This window comes from Bufo bufo, chromosome 1 (genome assembly GCF_905171765.1).
Source record: "Bufo bufo chromosome 1, aBufBuf1.1, whole genome shotgun sequence".
Taxonomy (NCBI): domain Eukaryota; kingdom Metazoa; phylum Chordata; class Amphibia; order Anura; family Bufonidae; genus Bufo; species Bufo bufo.
The window spans coordinates 602143411-602165273 of record NC_053389.1 but is presented as its reverse complement, the minus strand read 5'-3'; the positions used below and the strand labels follow the sequence as shown (position 1 = coordinate 602165273).

The 21863-nt window shown below is 44.4% G+C and overlaps 1 protein-coding gene and 1 long non-coding RNA gene across 2 annotated transcripts in view; one reads left to right on the top strand and one right to left on the bottom strand.

Moving 5' to 3' along the window:
• Window positions 1-1801: 1801 nt before the first annotated feature.
• MIOX (myo-inositol oxygenase) overlaps window positions 1802-21863 on the bottom strand; it is a 31702-nt gene continuing 11640 nt past the window's right edge. Inside the window, exons 4-10 of the mRNA XM_040413557.1 lie at window positions 18368-18530; window positions 14728-14795; window positions 13811-13920; window positions 11817-11884; window positions 9789-9838; window positions 5195-5307; window positions 1802-2053 (exon numbers count right to left, since the gene is read on the bottom strand). Of these exons, the coding sequence (XP_040269491.1) occupies window positions 1945-2053; window positions 5195-5307; window positions 9789-9838; window positions 11817-11884; window positions 13811-13920; window positions 14728-14795; window positions 18368-18530 (681 nt within the window). The 3' untranslated portion in view covers window positions 1802-1944. The remainder of the gene's footprint in view (window positions 2054-5194; window positions 5308-9788; window positions 9839-11816; window positions 11885-13810; window positions 13921-14727; window positions 14796-18367; window positions 18531-21863) is intronic.
• On the top strand, window positions 9846-12014 carry LOC120985550. Its single transcript, XR_005775552.1, has 2 exons — window positions 9846-11031; window positions 11768-12014. It is a non-coding gene; the product is annotated as an uncharacterized LOC120985550 (long non-coding RNA).

Here is a 21863-nt window from a genome sequence, read left to right as displayed (position 1 = left end):
TATTTGATGATGTGACTGCTGACAAAAGCAGCAGGATGACTTCTGAAGTGTTTCGGGCAATATTATCTGCTCATATTCAGCCAAATGCTTCAGAACTCATAGGACGGCGCTTCACAGTGCAGATGGACAATGACCCAAGCATACTGCAAAAGCAACCAAAGAGTTTAAGGGAAAGAAGTGGAATGTTATGCAATGGCCAAGTCAATCACCTGACCTGAATCCGATTGAGCATGCATTTCACTTGCTGAAGAAAAAACTGAAGGGAAAATGCCCCAAGAACAAGCAGGAACTACAGACACTTGCAGTAGAGGCCTGGCAGAGCATCACCAGGGATGAAACCCAGCGTCTGGTGATGTCTATGCGTTCCAGACTTCACGCTGTAATAGACTGCAAAGGATTTGCAACCAAGTATTAAAAAGTAAAAGTTTGATTTATGATTATTATTCTGTCCCATTACTTTTGGTCCCTTAACAAGTGGGAGGCACATATGCAAACTGTTGTAATTCCTACACCGTTCACCTGATTTGGATGTAAATAACCTCAAATTAAAGCTGACAGTCTGCAGTTAAAGCACATCTTGTTCATTTCATTTCAAATACATAGTGGTGGTGTATAGAGCCAAAAATGTTAGAATTGTGTCGATGTCCCAATATTTATAGACCTGACTGTATGTGAGGGATGAGTTGCCATTATTATTGGTACTAACTAATACGGGGTACATAGGACTTTTTAGCTCTTTATTTCACTTTTTGGGAAACTGGATAAAGAAATGGCAGCAATTCTGCCATTGCTTTTTGGGTTTCGTTATTGCGGTGTGCACTGTGCAGGAAATATTACAAATTAACAATATTTTGCTAGTCAGTGCGATTACAGGGATACCAATTTTATAAAGTTTTTAGGTTTGGCTACTTTTGGGGGGGGAAAAAATCATGTTTTTGTGTCAATTCTCAGCCATATTTTTATTTTTCTGGCAATGCTCTTGTTTGAGGGCTTATTTTTTGCAGGATGAGTTGACATTTTTATTGGTATGATTTTGACGTACATCAGAAAAATCTCACTTGATATTTTTTTATTTTTTGCCAAGGTAACCAAAAAATGTCTGTTCTCGCATAGCTTTTAGTTATTTTACAGCATTCACCTGACTGGGCAGGTCATGTGATATATTTTCCTATCTCCAGGGCCACGTTTCTCACAGTGGTTCAGACTGGATGGTAAATTTGGTGCATGATTAAGTTAACATCAACTACTGGTTGTCTTACTTTGCGCCAAAATTTCTGATGCAGTTTTGACACATTATTCCTACATTATGCTTAAACAACCCCTCGCAGAGTGAGAAGGGATGGGTTATTCTTTGTCATATTTGCTTATAGATAATCTAAAACTTGACATCACAAGTGTGTCAAATCTTTTAATTTGACACACAAATTCTATATGCGACATTGCAGGCCAATGTGTCTGTAGTCTGTAACCATAATGACTCATGTAGACGGGAGCTGTGTACCTAAAACGGTAGGATTTCTTCTAATCAAAACTGTTCAAAGTTGCTTCATTTTTTTATTTTTTTTTAGCCCTATTTTATCGTTTATTTCTACAGTAATGTTTGTTTCAGAAGTTACTGGCTAATGAAATAATTTTTTCTCATTTATGGATTTTGTAAACTATTAAACCAATGTACAGTATCTGGAAATATGTGTATGGACCTTACAAATTTTAGCCTCTAGGGGGCAGCATTTCCACCAGATTTTTCATAAGTATGCATGCATTAATACTGCATTCTGGATAATATGCTTATTTGCAGACATCCCATCATTGCGTCAAACACAATTAACTTTATTCATATCATTTTCATATGTGGAAAAACAGCTGGCAAAGAGATAAATTACAGTATGGGATTATGGGATGTGTATGCAGCAAGTGAGGGCTTGTGGTCTCGGCCTTAAATTATCACCAGCATAACACTCTTGGGCAATACTTGTCTATCAGACTCTGGTAATATGGCCGCAGGTTCTCCACATCAGGCAAATCTTCAGTTTTCGTGTAGAGATCAAACTTACTATGGAAAAAGATAAAGGAAATTTGAATTTGAAATGATGGCAAACTGATTAATTGAATAAAAAGGTATTTCCATAATACAATGTTATGGCATATTGCTGGCATACAACATAAACTTTTGATTGTTGGGGTCCATCTGCAACTTAAGGACCATATTAGCAGTGGCATGCCAAAGGGGTGGAGGGGGTGCCCTGAGTGCCCGCTGTCAGAGTGGTGCTGGATGCAAAGAGCGCTTCTATCAATTCAGATGGAAGTGCTCATTGCTGGAGTGACAGTCCTTTCATTTACTGACCGCTCAGCTCCCTGCGCTCCTTTTCTCCTCCAAGCCGGGGCACTGAATGGAGCCGTCTGCTCCCTGCTTCACCATTCAGCCCTGCCGACACAGATCGTGCTGCCGAACTGTTTAGGAGGAGCGTGCAGGCGCGGAACTCTGCTTGTGCACCTCTCCCACACGGTGCTGCAGGAAAGCTGATCATCAGGAATGGGACATGGTGAGTAGCTACTGTGTGTTTTTTTTGTTAGTTTTTTTTACACTGAGCGGGCACAGAGAGGAAATTACTTCTGTGTAGGGCCATAACAATTGTTATGGGGGCACACAGAGGGCATAACTACTATGAAGGGAATGTAGAGGGCATATCCATTGTGAGGGGGAGGCACAATAAAGGGATAACTACTGTGAGGTGGGACAATGTGGGCATAGCTACTGTGCCCTGCTCACATTAGTTATGCCCCCTGCTGTGAAGGGGTGAAATAAGGCTAGTACTACTGTGAGGAGGGCACAATTTGGGTATAACTATTGTGAGGGGCACAGTGTGGGTACAAGTACTATGAAGGGGTGCAATGAGGGCATTACTACTGTGAGAGGTAATTATTATTATTTTTTAAATGTGGGGTTGCTAGAGAAAGGACCCGCCCAAGGTTTCAAACTCCTTAGGCATGCCACTGCATATTAGAATATTCTCCCAGTACTGCTTGCCACCAACTACACAAGGAAATTCAGCTTCTACGGAGGGAGAGGGGCAGGTCTATACAGGGCAAGAATGCCAGTGTACCAGGAGCAAGATGTCTTGAAAGGTGGGAATCCCTACTGTGTCCCCCCCACAGTAGTTATGCCCACATTGTGTGGGGGCACAATATGGGCACAACTTCTGTGAAGTGGCGCAATGAGGTCATAACTACTTTGAAGGGGCACAAGGTATGGTGGGGTGCCAGAGAAAGGACCCATCCAGGATGTCAGACATCTTAGGCATGCCACAGCATATTAGAATATTCTCCTGGTACTGCTTGCCATCAACTACACAAGGAAATGCTTCTTCTAAAGAGGGAAGAGGGCCAGGTCTACACAGCGCAAGGATGCCAGTGTACCAGGAGGAAGGTGGCTCCAGCCCTCTCCTGCTTTCTGCTTTGTAGCTGTGGGAATCTGGCTCTGAAGTGTCCAGCCGCTGCTTTCACTCTGAACTTCCCTAGTCTTGCTGCTTAGGATAGTGAAGAGGACGTTTCCACAGCCCACTGACAGCAGTACCAGACATATTTTTTGTATTTATCTAATACAGAGTTCCAGATCTACTGTTTGAGATCACAAGACCATGCAATGAAAAAAAAAAATAATTCCTGCAGCTACCACTAGAGATATCTCACTTTTTCAGAGCTTCTATTGAGTCTAAAGTGAACCTGTCACTTGTTTTAGGGCCAGCAAACCACCAGTATACCATTATGCTGCTTGGGTTTAGGATCCCGAACATGCCCATAGCAATCCTATCCATCCCCACAAAGAATAGAAAATGAAAGTCAGACTTGGGACCCATTCAGATGGCCGTCTGAATGAGCCCTTACTGGAAGAAGTGTAAGGGCCCATTCAGACGACTGTAGTGCTTTGCGGATCCGCAAAACACAGATACCGGCCATGTGCGTTCTGCAATTCACGGGCCGCAACCATAATAGAAAATGCCTATTCTTGTCCCCGATTCCCTACCTCTGATCTACATAATTACATGTGGTTGATTTGGTGGCCCTAAACCAGATGACAGGTTCCCTTTAATAATTATAAATCAGTGAGCTTCCAGTAATAAGAATTTTTACATTTTAGGCTGAGTTCACATCAGCGTTCAGCCTTTCCGTTCTCTTGCTCCATTATAGGAGCAGAAGAACGGAAAGGATGGATTCGGCACATAACTGAGCTGAACGGGGCCTACGGAGCCCATAGACTATAATGGGGTCTGTTAGGTTTACGCTCAGAAGATGATTTTGGAGCGGAGATGAAAGTAGTACATGCAGGACTTTTGTCTCCACTCCAAAATCATCTGAGTGTAAACCTAACGGACCCCATTATAGTCTATGGGGTCCTTAGGTTCCATTCGGCTCAGCTATGTGCCGAATCCGTCCTTTCCGTTCTCCTGCTCCTATAACGGAGCAGGAAAATGGAAAGGCTGAACGGTGATGTGAACGCAGCCATACTCAATGTTTTTCCAGGAAGCCCCCTCTTCAAGTGTACCCCTGAATTTTCCTTCAGTTGTAATATATTTTGTATTAAGATATGTCAAATCTATAGATTACTATATACTTAGGGTAGTTTCACACTTGCGTTGTGAGGATCCGGCAGGCAGTTCCGTTGACGGAACTGCCTGCCGGATCCGGAAATCCGTGTGTAAACGGATAGCATTTGTAGACGGATCCGGATGCTGATCCGTCTCACAAATGCATTGCAATACGGGATCCATCTCTCAGGTGTCATCCAGAAAAACGGATCCGGTATAATTTTTTTTTAAACATTTATGAAGGTCTGCGCATGCGCAGACCGGGAAACCGGATCAGTTTTTCCGGCAAAACTTGGTGCCGGATCCGGCATTAATGCATTTCAATGGAAATTAAGTGTTCCGGAATTTTGGCCGGAGAAAATACTGCAGCATGCTGCGGTATTTTCTACGGCCAAATACCGTAAGAGTGACTGAACTGAAGACATCCTGATGCATACTGAAAGGATTACTTTCCATTCAGAATGCATTAGGATAAAACTGAAGCGTTTTTTTCCGGTATTGAGCCCCTGTGACGGAACTCAATACCAGAAAACTTAAACGCAAGTGTGAAAGTACCCTTAGCAATTTAAGATCATTCATTACAAATCATCTTAAAAAGTAATGCTTACTTGAATTCTCGCACCCAAGGTAGCATCTCAAGGTCTTTCTCATTGCTAAGGTGTCTGTAATCACCTCCTGTATGCCATGGGTAAAAGGAATGGAATCTGATCATGTACATGCCCTAAAAAAATAAAAGTATGGTATCAGTAAATTATCACTTTCAGAGCTAACAATTTTAAAGTTAAGCGGGCCTCCATTTATTAGCACAAAATAAGTATTTAACCCCTTGGATACTGGAAGTTTTTTCATTATTGCGTTTTCATCCTTTTCCCTGTCTTCCCAGAGGAATAACTTTTTAATTTTTCAGTTCACATAGCCGTATGATGGCTTGTTTTCTGCGGGACAAGTTGTACCTTTTAATGCCACCATTTAACATGGCATACAATGTAGTGGAAAGTAGAAAAAAACTCAAAATAGGGTGAAATTAGAAAAAAAACTAAATTATGCCATGCCACAGTTTTATGGGTTTTGTTCCTATGGCGTTTTTATGCTGAAAAACTGACCGGCGCCCCTCATTCTCTGGGTAAGTACAATTTTAACTATACCACATAGGTGTAGTTTTTTTTGTGTTTTAATACTGAAAAAATAAAAACCTTGAAAATATATATTTTTTTGGACATCACCATATTCTGACCACCATAACTTTTTTTTTATAGTTAGCAGTTTACTGAGCTGTGTGGGGGCTCATTTTTTTTAGGGACAATCTTTCTGATCACGTTATACAATTTTTTTGGGGTAAGAGAAATGATGAAAAAATAGCAAATCGGCCATTTTCATATATTTTTTCCATAACGCTCCCTTGTGCTGTGATTGGGAAAGCCGGTCCTTCATTCTAGAACACTATCTCTGAAGAGACCCAGCATATTAGAGCTGTAGTTCCTATAGTGGCTTGCAGGTGTCAGGTCTCCATAGGATAACCGCAAATGGAGCTTATATTGTAGTTCTATGGAACTACAATGTAAGCTAAAATAAATCTAACTAGTGTATATTGTAGCCTCCTAGAGGGGTTAAAAAATAAATAAATAGAATCACCCCCACTTTCCTTAGAATAAAAAAATAAATATATAAAACAAAAAAAAAAAAATCATGGGCATCGCCGCATCTTAAAACACCTGCACTTTTAAAATATTTATCCCATACAGCGAAAGGCGCAATTACGTTTTTAATTTTTTCTGTATTAAAACACACAAAAAAACATACAAATGTGGTATCTTTGTAATCAAACTGCTAATTGTATTCACAGGGGCAGGATTCAGTAGGGCAGCATTTCAGTTCCCATAATTTAATATTACTGTACATTTCCCTGTTGGATCACACAAAGCACACTTTTTTGAAATATTTCTTTAAACCGTTCACTTGGGTCTATTGCTGTTACATTTTTGTTGTAGGGCCCCATGGAGTTTAGAACATCCACCTTATATCTTCAGTGCTGGTGAGAAGAAGCTGCTCTAAGTGCAATGATTTTTATTGACTGGTCTACACAATAACTGGAATCACTCCATTGCCTGTATACAAAAAGATGCAGGTGAAAGGACTAAACTATTCAGAACGTGTGACCACCAGTGCTGGACACATTAGGTGGACATTCTAAGAGGAATTCAAAAGAACACTAGGATGGACCATATCATGTACTGTATGTTAACAGTATGCAAAAAATTATTCAAAAAAAAAAAATTGCTGATCTCAGTGGCGTAGCGGGGGGAGACTCGGGAGTGCCAGGCAGCAGGCATTTCAAGGAGGGCTACGGGAGCCTATGGCTCCCGTGCCCTCCATTCTGCCTCATAGGCTTCAGGCCAGGCCTGAAGCTAGGTAAAGCCTAGAATTTATTGGCTTCTTTGAGGGCATGATGTCATGAGATCATGTGACTGCTTCCTCCCGCCCCTTACAGACTGTGCCAGATGCAGGAAAAGGGCTGTAAGGAGAAGCAGAGCAGGGAGAGTGCAGGCACTTATTCTGTGGTCAGTGACTTCTGGTGAGGGGTCTGGGGGCTGTGTTTTTATGTAGTTTGTAGTGGAGTATATGAGGGTGTGAGAGCTGCTAGAAGCTTTTATAAAGTCACCCACAGCTACATTGCTCACCATACAGTACATTCCCTTACAAGGTATTTTAAATCCATAAGGTGGTTTTGCCTCCTCTGTGCGCCCTCCACACTGTGGGTTTTGTCTCCTTAGTACCCCCTCCAGACGGTGAGTTTTGTCTCCTCTGTGCCCCCTCCATACAGTGGTAGAGATGAGCGAATTTCATATTTTGAAATTCGTTTAGTGGTAAAAGCAGAATTGTGTTATGGATTCCGTTACCACGGACCATAACGCAATTCTATGATGGAATGTACACTGCTCAAAAAAATAAAGGGAACACAAAAATAACACATCCTAGATCAGAGTTTATTAAATATTCTTCTGAAATACTTTGTTCTTTACATAGTTGAATTTGCTGACAACAAAATCACACAAAAATAAAAAAATGGAAATCAAATTTTTCAACCCATGGAGGTCTGGATTTGGAGTCACCCTCAAAATTAAAGTGGAAAAACACACTACAGGCTGATCCAACTTTGATGTAATGTCCTTAAAACAAGTCAAAATGAGGCTCAGTAGTGTGTGTGGCCTCCACGTGCCTGTATGACCTCCCTACAACGCCTGTGCATGCTCCTGATGAGGTGGCGGACGGTCTCCTGAGGGATCTCCTCCCAGACCTGGACTAAAGCATCTGCCAACTCCTGGACAGTCTGTGGTGCAACGTGACGTTAGGTGGATAGAGCGAGACATGATGTCCCAGATGTGCTCAATTGGATTCAGGTCTGGGGAACGGGCGGGCCAGTCCATAGCTTCAATGCCTTCGTCTTGCAGGAACTGCTGACACACTCCAGCCACATGAGGTCTAGCATTGTCTTGCATTAGGAGGAACCCAGGGCCAAGCGCACCAGCATATGGTCTCACAAGGGGTCTGAGGATCTCATCTCGGTACCTAATGGCAGTCAGGCTACCTCTGGCGAGCACATGGAGGGCTGTGCAGCCCTCCAAAGAAATGCCACCCCACACCATTACTGACCCAATGCCAAACTGGTCATGCTGGAGGATGTTGCAGGCAGCAGAACGTTCTCCACGGCATCTCCAGACTCTGTCACGTCTGTCACATGTGCTCAGTGTGAACCTGCTTTCATCTGTGAAGAGCATAGGGCGCCAGTGGCGAATTTGCCAATCTTGGTGTTCTCTGGCAAATGCCAAACGTCCTGCACGGTGTTGGGCTGTAAGCACAACCCCCACCTGTGGACGTCGGGCCCTCATATCACCCTCATGGAGTCTGTTTCTGACCGTTTGAGCAGACACATGCACATTTGTGGCCTGCTGGAGGTCATTTTGCAGGGCTCTGGCAGTGTTCCTCCTTGCACAAAGGCGGAGGTAGCGGTCCTGCTGCTGGGTTGTTGCCCTCCTACGGCCTCCTCCACGTCTCCTGATGTACTGGCCTGTCTCCTGGTAGCGCCTCCATGCTCTGGACACTACGCTGACAGACACAGCAAACCTTCTTGCCACAGCTCGCATTGATGTGCCATCCTGGATAAGCTGCACTACCTGAGCCACTTGTGTGGGTTGTAGACTCCGTCTCATGCTACCACTAGAGTGAAAGCACCGCCAGCATTCAAAAGTGACCAAAACATCAGCCAGGAAGCATAGGAACTGAGAAGTGGTCTGTGGTCACCACCTGCAGAACCACTCCTTTATTGGGGGTGTCTTGCTAATTGCCTATAATTTCCACCTGTTGTCTATTCCATTTGCACAACAGCATGTGAAATTGATCGTCACTCAGTGTCGCTTCCTAAGTGGACAGTTTGATTTCACAGAAGTGTGATTGACTTGGAGTTACATTGTGTTGTTTAAGTGTTTCCTTTATTTTTTTGAGCAGTGTATAACGGAATGCCTTTTGAGGCATTCCGTCATAATAGAAGTCTATGGGCTGCATAATGGATTTGTCCGTTATGCAGGGGAGTCCTCTCTTATGTGTATTATTATAATATATAATGGCCCAGGTGTATTATAATATATAATGGCCCGTCTGTATTATTATAATATATAATGGCCCCTGTGTATTATAATATATAATGGCCGGTCTGTATTATTATAATATATAATGGCCCCTCTGTATTATTAGTATATATAATGGCCCCTCTGTATTATTAGTATATATAATGGCCCTCTGTATTATTAGTATATATAATGGCCCCTCTGTATTATTAGTATATATAATGGCCCCTCTGTATTATTAGTATATATAATGGCCCCTCTGTATTATTACTATATATAATGGCCCCTCTGTATTATTACTATATATTAGTGTGCCTCAACTCTGGTCCTCCTATCTGTTTGGCTCTACCACAGTATTGGGGGGCAGCAGGATGACAGTGTTGAGGCACCAGAATTTAGTGCTGTCTTCCCCATCCCTGCACGCCGGCCCAGGGAGGCTCTGCTAACCGTGAGTAAATGAACTACCACCCCCATCAGCCCATCGTAGCCTCACGTGTTGCCCCTGCGGTCCGGTTTGCTGCATGAGTTTCTAGCTTTAAAAGGCTATACTGGAGTTGATACTTGTCTGAACAACACTTACCTCATCTGGTATTGTGCACTGGTTAAACTTAAGCACTTGGTACAGATATTCTGCAGACAAAAAATCAATAGATGGAATCAGAACTCAAAAGTGTGCAAATACAAATAACACTCTGCATGGTGATAATGCAGAAAAAACATTTATGGTTTATATATTATGATGGAATCAGTTAAAGAGGTTGTCTCACAATTATATTATCATAATATTAATAGGGGTGTGTGGAGCAGCAGTCCCAGGAGCTCTGGGGTGACGTACAGTTGTCATGGCAACCAGGGGTCTAGTGAAGGCCCCCAAGCCTGCCAGTACTTCTATTACACCCCGCATAGGTAGTGTTTAGTAGAATAACGGTTAGGGTGACAATATGTCATCTTTTTCCCGCACATGTCCTCTTTCTGGGACCTAAAAAAGTTGTCTGGCCGGGATTTATAAATTAGCAAAAATGTGGGGAAACGGGAAAGGGGGGGGCAGGTGAGCACTATAATGTGCTACAGTGCAAGAGCTGAAGGACCTGTGATGATGTCACCGTCATGTGATCAGTGTGGGCCGGGGGCAGAGTTCATCAGTGGAGAGGAGAAGTGGTAAGGACCTGTGATGATGTCACCATCATGTGTTCAGGGCAGTCAGGGGCGGAGTTCAGCAGTGGAGAACCGGTGAGCCTGAGAAACCGTGGAAGTTGTAGTCCTCTCCTATTATACTGCCACTCTGAATTGTTCACTGATATCCCATAATAATGGCCTAGGTATGCTTGGAGTTATAGTCCTCTCCTATTATACTGCCTCTGTTAATTGTCCTCTGATATCCCATAATAATGGCCTAGGTATGCTTGGAGTTATAGTCCTCTCCTATTATACTGCCTCTCTGAATTGTCTTCTGATATCCCATAATAACGGCCTGGACAGGCTGGGAGTTATAATGAAAGCACTAATGTGTGTGCCGCATATGCATATCTCCATTTGACAAAGTCTTGGCCCTGCGTGGAGCGGTGTATTTTTTGACCAGTGCCTTGTAGTTGGAAAGCTCTATGATACTATTTAGACCCTGGACTAGGCGAAAATTAATGTTTGGTCATTTTGTATTATAAATTATGCTACCATAATATTTTTATGTTTTTTTTTTTAATTTCCAATAGACTAGAAAATCCAATAGACTAGAAAATCATATCAGTCTGTACATAATCCGTATAATCAACAGTGAACAATAATCCGTTTAAAAAAAAAAACTTAGGTTTATGGCCAAATATTGAGTTAAAGGGTTTCTGTCACCCCGCAAAACTCATTTTTATTTTTTTTGGATAGTTAGATTCCTCATAGTGCGATATAGGAGAATATAATGCTCTTACTTACTTTCATGCGGCCGATTCTTTATAAAACGAACTTTTATAATATGTAAATGAGGGCTCTACCAGCAAGTAGGGCGTCTACTTGCTGGTAGCTGCTGCAGCAATCCGCCCCCTCGCCGTGTTGATTGACAGGGCCAGCCGTGATCTCCTCCTCCGGCCGGCCCTGTCAGTAATTCAAAAATCGCGCGCCTCGCGTCATTCGGCGCAGGCGCTCTGAGATGAGGAGGCTCGTATCCTCAGCACTCCCTCAGTGCGCCTGCGCCGATGACATCTTCTCTTTCGGTGATGTCATCGGCGCAGGCGCACTGAGGGAGTGCTGAGGATACGAGCCTCCTCATCTCAGAGCGCCTGCGCCGAATGACGCGAGGCGCGCAATTTTTGAATTACTGACAGGGCCGGCCGGAGGAGGAGATCACGGCTGGCCCTGTCAATCAACACGGCGAGGGGGCGGATTGCTGCAGCAGCTACCAGCAAGTAGACGCCCTACTTGCTGGTAGAGCCCTCATTTACATATTATAAAAGTTCGTTTTATAAAGAATCGGCCGCATGAAAGTAAGTAAGAGCATTATATTCTCCTATATCGCACTATGAGGAATCTAACTATCCAAAAAAAAAAAAAAAGAGTTTTGCGGGGTGACAGAAACCCTTTAAGGAACAGAAAAAGTGGCAGGAAAGTAGGTGTACTTTACCATCATGACCCCAGGACATGAGTACATTTTCTAGTCCACAATTAGGCTCATAGATCCCGTATTCTGTGCTAAACAGGGAAAATATCAGATAAGTTGCACTGTTTTCTGATTACCTATATTGTACAAAGAAGAATATAATATCTGCTACTTTCAAGCCTCAAGCACACGATTTTATTTTTCATCCATGTGCTATCCAAATTTTTTGCTGATAGCACACTGACCGATTGATAGCTATGGGGCCATGCACACATACGTATTTTTTCAGGTCTATTTGGCCGTTCCTCAAATGATAGAACATGTCCTATTCTGGTTCATATTGTGAACGAGAATAGTTCTTTCTATTGGTGAGAGTGAGAAAAGTATATAGTGCACATGGTAGGTTTCCGTATTTTATGTATCCATTGTTTGTGGACTGAAATATGGACACAATCTTTAAAGTGGTTGTCTCATCACAGATGATGGGGGCATATTGCTAGGATCATCATTGTCTGATAGGTGCAGGTCCCACCACTGAGACCCACACCTATTTCGAGAACAGAGCCCTGAAAGTGTTGGAGGGTGCACTCCATTCATTTTCTATGGGGCCACTGAAAATAGCCGAGAGCTGGCTCGGCTATTTTCGTCGGGCCCATAAAAGTGAATGGGAGTGCACCCTCCAACACTTTCAGGGCTCTGTTCTCGAAATAGGTGTGGGTCTCAGCGGTGGGACCTGCACCTATCAGACAATGACGATCCTAGCAATATGCTCCTATTCACTTCTATGGGGAGAATGCTTCTTGGCGGCAGGACAGGAGTCCTCCGGCCACCACCTTGCGGGGCTCCGTTCCCGATATAGGTGCGGGTCCCAACGGTGGGACCCGCACCTATAAGACAATGGGGACATATCCTAGCGATTTGCCCCCATTGTCTGTGATGAGACAACCCCTTTAAATTGATCAAATATTTTACGATGTATATAATTGATCTCATCAGTGGCGTAGATAGAGAAGTAAGGGCCCACAGGACAGAAGGGTTGTCACCTAAACCCTTTTCAATGACCCTTGAGCTTTTTTTTCCACTGCCTCATTTGCGAAAAGTTGATCCCTTAGAGGGTAGAGTCCTGACCACGTTTTCACCTCCAGTAGAAGAGGAGATAACCCCAACTAAGACTGGGCCCCCTCCTGCCTTGGGCCCCATAGCAGCGATAGGTTATAATAGAAAGATCTGCAATTGTTCTGTGTTTTTGACCCGCACCTAGTTTTGGTTCATAATAACTGAACAGTTATTTGGTCAGTTATTTGAAGTGTGAACTCAGCCTTAGGGTACCTTCACACTAGCGTTTTTCTTTCCCGGCATAGAGTTCCGTCCTAGGGGCTCAATACCGGAAAAGAACTGATCGGTTTTATCCTAATGCATTCTGAATGGATAGCATTCCGTTCAGTATACATCAGGATGCATCAGTTCAGTCCCTCTTACGTTTTTTGGCCGGAGAAAATACCGCAGTATGCTGCATTTTTCTCTCCGGCCAAAAATCCTGAACACTTGCTGGAATGCCGGATCCGGCATTAATTTCCATTGAAATGTATTAGTGTCAGATCCGGCATTAAAATTGCCGCATTAACGGATCCGTTCTTCCGGTCCGCGCAGACCTTTAAATCTATGAAGAAAATAAATACCGGATCCGTTTTTCCGGATGACACCGAAGAGACGGATCCGGTATTTCATTGCATTTGTCAGACTGATCCCCATCTGGATCCGTCTGACAAATGCATCCGTTTGCGTCCGGATTGCCGGATCCGGCAGGCAGTTTCGGCGACGGAACTGCCTTCCGGAATCCTCTGACGCAAGTGTGAAAGTTGCCTTAGTTGTCCATAGCATATGCAAACAATCAGATTAATCTTTTCATTTTCTAAACTCACTCTGAAAAATGAAAGGTGGAATATTATTGGTTGCTATAGGCAACTAAACCAGTTTTCCTTTATGGTGGTTCTCCCCCATATAGAGCAATGATTTACCTGTATACTGGGTGCTTTGTGTCTGGATTGTTTTTAAATGTTGTGTCACTAAATACAATGGATTTTTGAAACTTGCAGCCAACTGGAAAAGTGTCCCCAACAACAGCCCACTGTAAAGAGGATTATCAATGTTATTCCCTAAATCAGAATTAGACACTGTCATATATATGCATTATTTAAACTTAAAAGGGGTTATCCAAGACTAGAAATTGTCCCCCATATGCCCGGGCCCCTCACATTGAATATACTTACCTAACTCCCTGCTTCCGGTGCCGCTCCTGGTCCCCGCACCGCCGCTGCTGCTTCTCCCCGTGCATGGATGAAAACATCCGAGTGAATCCACCCTAACTACAATATTTCTTAAAAATGTGCAAAACTGAGGTTTAAAATTGTCACAACAAAGTGTACACACTATCATGGGCACTGGCCCTGTGCACTCCACTTGCGAATGTGAACCCATTCACTTGAATGGGTCCGCAATCCGTAACATACGGCCAAAGATAGAACATTTTCTATCTTTTTGCGGTGCGGAAGCACAGATTGGAAGCCCACAGTAGAGCTTCTGATCCGTGCCCCCACAAGGTAAAAAGATAGGTGAAGCGCTATCTTCGGTCGTATCTGGCGGATGCAGAACGCATTCAAGTCAGTGGGTCCGCATCCATGATACGGAATGCACACCGCCAGTGCCCGTATATTGCGGTCTTGCTGTTTACGGTCCGCAATACGGGCACTGAGCCAGTACGCTCGGAGCATGAACCCTCATTGAGTGTTTTTTCTTTCTAGGGGTCACTTGTCTTTCCTCCACCCATGCAGATTGCACTACAGATGCCGCTTTATACCAGTGCAGATGCTGCCAATAAATGATCTTTTCTATGTCAGTATAAAAGATGTGATCAGTTGCTGATTACGTGGCGTACCTGAGGCTCATTTTCCAGGGCCAGAATCTTTCCAACATCATGCAACAAGCCAACCAAAGGGAACCAATCTGAAAGAAGCAAATGTGTTAACCTCTGAGTATAGGTAGGTTGTAGGGTGCTCCCACATTTACCATAATTTTTAGGCCAGGGTCACACGTGATAAAAAGTAGAAATAAAACCGGTTGCATTTTATGCTGTGCTTCCGCAGCAAAAAACACATGGAAAACAGCAACAAAACTGCACATATTACCTGTGGTTTTTGCTGCGTTAAAACCAGCAGACTTCATTGGAAAGGGGGAAATCTGCTGTATAAATTGACATGCCACGGATTTCAAATCCTCAATACCGAAGATTTTCTGCTGCAGTTTGTTCAGGCAGCATGTGCATGAGAATGCTGAAAATCTCATCCACTTTGATGTACAATACAACACTGCGGATTTGCTGCATGAAAATCCGTGGCAGCAAATCTGCAGCTTATCAGTCACATGTGACTCTAGCCTAATAGGACTTTATTGGTTTGTAGCAAACGCCTGGAAAATCATGCGTTTTTTTTTAACAATAATTCTTTTGTTATACCACTTTATAGCCACACAATATTTTACTTAGCGCTCATGCACACAAGCGTGTATGCCCCTTCCCTGTATTGCGGACTGCAAACAGCAGATCCCAAATATACAAGCACTGGCCGTATGCACTCCATAACACGGATACAGACCCATTGACTTGAATGGGTCCGCAATCCTCAAGATATGGAGCGCACCGCACAGATCGGAAGCACTACAAAGTGCTTCTGTGGGATTTGAGCCTGTGCCTCCGCACCGCCAAAAAATAGAACATGTGACGGTGCGGAGCGTCTCTTGCAGATTGCAGACCCATTCAAGTCAACAGGTCCGTATAAGCAAACAACGTGCACATGGACAGTGCCCGTGCATTGCGGACCACTATTTGCAGTCTGCAGCACAAGGCACACACGCTCATGTGCATGAGCCCTTAAACACACACACAGGGCATGCTGTGATTTAACAAAAATTCCAATACAGTGTTTGCATGGAATTTTATAATTTCCTATTGGCCAAAAAGTTTTGATTATGATTATGTTACATTCACACGAACTTATTTTGTTCCCCTGTCCGTTTCATATATTTTTTTTTGCAGATAGGTTGTTAACCCATTCATTTCATTGGGTCCACAAAAAATGCGGACAGCACACAGTGTGCTGTCCGCATCCGTATGTCCGTTCCGTGGCCCCGCAAAAAATATAGAGCATGTCCTATTCTTGTCCGTTTTGCGAACAAGGATAGACATTGTTACAATGGATCCACTAAAAAAACCGATGCAATACGGATGCCAAAAAGGACGTCATCTGTATTTTTTGCGGATCAGTGTTTTGCGGACTGCAAAACACATATAGTCGTGTGAATGTAGCCTTACAGAGTACAAAAAACTTTTTGTCTAATGCGACCCTGCAGTGATATAATTAATACTCCACTCCCGCTGCCCCTTCTACTGATAATAGAAAAGGGGGCAGATGGAGGAAAGTAACTCATGAATACAGGATCAGACCTTGCATACTCTTTACATAGATATGCATAGGAGCTGCATACACAAAATGGTGGGGCTTTAAAAGAAAGGCTTTTTTTTTTTTTTATCTCGACACTTCAAATTAAAGTCCAGTGGAGCCAATTTGGAAAAACTAGAACACCCAAAAGCACTTAAAAGTACACTGCTCAAAAAAATAAAGGGAACACAAAAATAACACATCCTAGATCTGAGTTAATTAAATATTCTTCTGACAAAATCACACAAAAATTAAAAAATGGAAATCAAATTTTTCAACCCATGGAGGTCTGGATTTGGAGTCACTCAAAATCAAATTGGAAAAACACACTACATGCTCATCTAACTTTGATGTAATGTCCTTAAAACAAGTCAAAATGAGGCTCAGTAGTGTGTGTGGCCTCCACGTGCCTGTATGACCTCCCTACAACGCCTGTGCATGCTCCTGATGAGGTGGCGGACGGTCTCCTGAGGGATCTCCTCCCAGACCTGGACTAAAGCATCTGCCAACTCCTGGACAGTCTGTGGTGCAACGTGACGTTGGTGGATAAAGCGAGACGTGATGTCCCAGATGTGCTCAATTGGATTCAGGTCTGTGGAACGGGCGGGCCAGTCCATAGCATCAATGCCTTCGTCTTGCAGGAACTGCTGACACACTCCAGCCACATGAGGTCTAGCATTGTCTTGCATTAGGAGGAACCCAGGGCCAACCGCACCAGCATATGGTCTCACAAGGGGTCTGAGGATCTCATCTCGGTACCTAATGGCAGTCAGGCTACCTCTGGCGAGCACATGGAGGGCTGTGCAGCCCTCCAAAGAAATGCCACCCCACACCATTACTGACCCAATGCCAAACCGGTCATGCTGGAGGATGTTGCAGGCAGCAGAACGTTCTCCACGGCGTCTCCAAACTCTGTCACATCTGTCACATGTGCTCAGTGTGAACCTGCTTTCATCTGTGAAGAGCACAGGGCGCCAGTGGCAAATTTGCCAATCTTGGTGTTCTCTGGCAAATGCCAAACGTCCTGCACGGTGTTGGGCTGCAAGCACAACCCACACCTGTGGACGTCGGGCCCTCATATCACCCTCATGGAGTCTGTTTCTGACCGTTTGAGCAGACACATGCACATTTGTGGCCTGCTGGAGGTCATCTTTTTCTCAGGGCTCTGGCAGTGCTCCTCCTGTTCCTCCTTGCACAAAGGCGGAGGTAGCGGTCCTGCTGCTGGGTTGTTGCCCTCCTACGGCCTCCTCCACATCTCCTGATGTACTAGCCTGTCTCCTGGTAGCGCCTCCATGCTCTGGACACTACGCTGACAGACACAGCAAACCTTCTTGCCACAGCTCGCATTGATGTGCCATCCTGGATAAGCTGCACTACCTGAGCCACTTGTGTGGGTTGTAGACTCCGTCTCATGCTACCACTAGAGTGAAAGCACCGCCAGCATTCAAAAGTGACCAAAACATCAGCCAGGAAGCATAGGAACTGAGAAGTGGTCTGTGGTCACCACCTGCAGAACCACTCCTTTATTGGGGGTGTCTTGCTAATTGTCTATAAATTCCACCTGTTGTCTATCCCATTTGCACAACAGCATGTGAAATTGATTGTCACTCAGTGTTGCTTCCTAAGTGGACAGTTTGATTTCACAGAAGTGTAATTGACTTGGAGTTACATTGTGTTGTTTAAGTGTTCCCTTTATTTTTTTGAGCACTGTATATGGGAACAAAGGTGTAAAATAACTAAGTATCTACACAGTAGACTCTAGTAACCTTTAGATTTGTCATATGGAGCTTCTGAGAGTTTAAAGAGGACCTTTCATGCGATTTTATTAAGGGAGATATATACCTGTACTGGCTGCCACCCTGCTTGATTTTTTTAAATATGCCTCCTATGCCCCCGCTAGCATACTGAGTGGGAGAAATCCGGCGGGGCATAGGAGGCATATTTAAAAAAATCAAGCAGGGTAGCAGCATCATCGGGGGGTACCCCGCAAGTACAGGTGTATATCTCCCTTAATAAAATCACGTGAAAGGTCCTCTTTAAAGTAAACTGCTGATATTTTATTCTTCTGGTTGTGGCACCTACCTTTGTCTGGGTGAGCCTTGCGGATGCCCTCTGCTGTTTGGTAAGCATGGAAAGAGTTTGGGAAGTCAACATCAGGATCAGATTCATCCACCAGATTATCCAGCAAACTTAGAGCCTCCATAGCACTCATCTTTTTATGCGTACAAGAACTCCAGCGTGCATGCTGAATAGAAAGTTAATGGGACATTTTATAATGGAAAAATACATAAATCATAAGCCTTGATGTTAAAACTCACATTCTGCTATAGAGGCATAATTTGAATGGTCAATATGTAATGCTACATTTACCCTGCAATGGTACCTGGAGGGAAAATATCTGGCTGGGTGTGGCTTTGATTTAAAAGAAATGCTACCTCTAAGGTTCCATTCAGACGTCCGTAGTGCATTGCGGAGCCGCAATACACCCGGCCGCCACCCCCATAGAAATGCCTATTCTTGTCCGCAATTGCGGACAAGAATAGGACATGCTCTATTTTTTTTCCGGAGCTGCAGAGCGGAAGATCGGGCCACCCTCCGGAAATGCGGATGCGGACAGCACACTGTTTGCTGTCCACATCTCTTCCGGCCCCCTAGAGAATGAATGGGTCCGCACCCGTTCCGCATAATTGCGGAATGAATGCGGGCCTATTCTACGGACGTCTGAATGGAGCCTAAGGGGGATATCTCAGGATTAATGTAAAAAATTAAAATCAGACATCATATAGTACATGACCTTCTCTTTACAATCTCTGACAAAGCTAGGACCAGTCCTGTACCTCACAAGGATCTAGAGATCTCTACATTCATTTCTCCAAGTGATCCACTAGATTGTCTTCAGGCTGGTAGCTCAGAGGGTGTGCCCTTCCTAGGGGGTGTGTGTGTCCTTTCTGCTACAGCTCTTTCCCCTTAACTGTCACAGCTACAGTAGATATGGCTGGTGGCAGTTGTAGGGTGATACTAAGCAGGTGTGTCCACCTCATTGAGGTGGACAGAGAAATAAGGAAAATAACAAACAGCAGGTGGCGCTTTACAGATACGTTTTATTGAGTAACTTGGCTATACTCATTTTTTTTTGTTATGTGCAATTAAAAACGTATGTAGGTTCAGGTGCTGGTTTTAAAAATGTTGAATTTTTTTTCTGATGCAACCATTTAAGTTATATAAGACCTACATGATAAAATAGTCCGGGATCTTTTACTTTATTTAACTGTGAAAAGTGACCCAATTGTGAAAGTAATTTAGGTTATTGGGAGGATGTATGACTTGGTGCAAATCTCATGGAAATGTACTGTCAGACATTCAATAGCTCTATTAGTGATACTTTATTATGTAACCAGTAGATGTCAATCATGCAGCACCTTTGAGCCTAAGGTATGAGATTAAAAATAAAGTCATGTTAAAGTATGTTTAATATAGATTCCTTTATAAGATACATTAGATTAGGTCTTCTACATGTGTGTGCCACTATGGAGGCAACAAGACATAAAGGCTGTAGTTAAAAAGATATTGCCCAAAACGAGCAGCGCTACTCTGGCAGCTGTGGCTGCCAAGAGACAGCAGCAAGATGGTGGCAGACACAAACCACCAAGGAAACAGGACAGGAGATCCAGTGAGTGTTTCGGCAACCATTCCCACAAGGGCAAGTGAGATGGTGTGTAATGGCGGTTGCTGACCACCGATGTTCCCCTACTTACCACTGCAGTTCAGGGCTCCGTGTTCGGCGATGATCAGCTGCCGGCGTTTCCCTCTTCACCGACGTAGTTCTGGGCTCTGTCCTTGCAGGCATTGTCCATCCTGGAATCTGCTCCACTGTTTCCTTCCAGCCATGAGCACAGCATGTTTTCCAGCCTGGTCCCTGTAGCACTTCCTTAAAGGGTTTCTATCACTTCGTATGACATAATTAGCTGTCAGACACTAGCGATCCGCTAGTGTCTGCTCTGGCCAACCATCCTAATATAACAGCTTTTGGGGCAGCCGTTTTGCTAAAAAAATAAACTTTTATAAATATGCTAATGAGCCTCTAGGTGCTATGTGGGCGTCATTAGCACCTAGAGGCTCCGTCTACCTTCATACACAGCCACCGCCCAGCGCGTCCCTCCAGCCCGCCCATCTCCTGCTGAATGCGATCCTCTGTGCGACGCAGCGGACGAATTCTCGCGCATGCGCCGTGCGCGGCTGTATTCGGCGCATGCGCAGTGAATGTCTGACCGCTTCCCTGCTCAGACATCTCCACTGCGCCTGCGCCGATGACGTCATAGTGCTCCAAGGAACAGGCGCAGTGGAGATGTCGGAGCAGGGAAGCGGTCAGACATTCACTGCGCATGCGCCGAATACAGCCGCGCACGGCGCATGCGCGAGAATTCGTCCGCTGCGTCACACGGAGGATCGCATTCAGCAGGAGATGGGCGGGCTGGAGGGACGCGCTGGGCGGCGGCTGTGTATGAAGGTAGACGGAGCCTCTAGGTGCTAATGACGCCCCCATAGCACCTAGAGGCTCATTAGCATATTTATAAAAGTTATTTTTTTTAGCAAAACAGCTGCCCCAAAAGCTGTTATATTAGGATGGTTGGCCAGAGCAGACACTAGCGGATCGCTAGTGTCTGACAGCTAATTATGTCATACGAAGTGATAGAAACCCTTTAAGGGCCGACGCACATCACTTCCTGTGATTTATGGGTTTAGTGCATGTGACCGTGCTGACCAATCCTAGCCCTCTTGCAATATATAATAAGTGGTCCAGCCCCTTTCCTAGGTGCCTGAGCATCAAAGGTTGCTGTTGTCTGTGCTGATGTTCCTGTATACCTGACCCTCGCTTGTGTTTCTGGACTCCACTACCTGTTTGATCCTTACCTGCTCTGTCTCAACTCTCCTGTTGCCGACCCGGATTCCCTGACCTTTACCTGTGCCGCCTGTCCTGAACCATTGCTTGTTTGATTTCACTTCTGCCTCATCCTTCGGTTCTGCACTGTCGCTCCTGGTTATGATTCGGCCTGCTGACTACGACTGTAAATCTGGTACCTTGCACTGGTACCCCCTGAACCAGCTGCCATGTGTGCCAATCCTCCTCAATAGGTAACAACCTGGTGTTCCCCTTGGAAAGTCTATCCCCACCATCAGGGATACTGTGAAGAAGTAGGGGTTCACTTAGACAATGCCCTTAGAGGAGGCTGGTTACGTGGCACATCCATTGGTTTGTGACCTGGTGGGGGGCACAGACCATGATGTAACACCAATATTGTGCACGTAGGTATTCCTTATGCCACCAAAACAGCTCTGACCCATCAATACATGGTCTCCAAAAGACCTCTGAAGCTCTCTGTTAGGATACCTGCTCATGGTTGCCACTACCCTGATCTCACCTGTGAGCAAGGACACAATGCTACTGACCCTGCTGCTGCCACAATGCTTCTGCCTAGTACTCCAGCCTCTTAAGGCATGCAAGTGATCTCCTTTGGCCTCTTAAAGGGCCAGTGCACACACTTCCAAATCCTTCCCGAGCCAATAGCTAGGGGTCTCT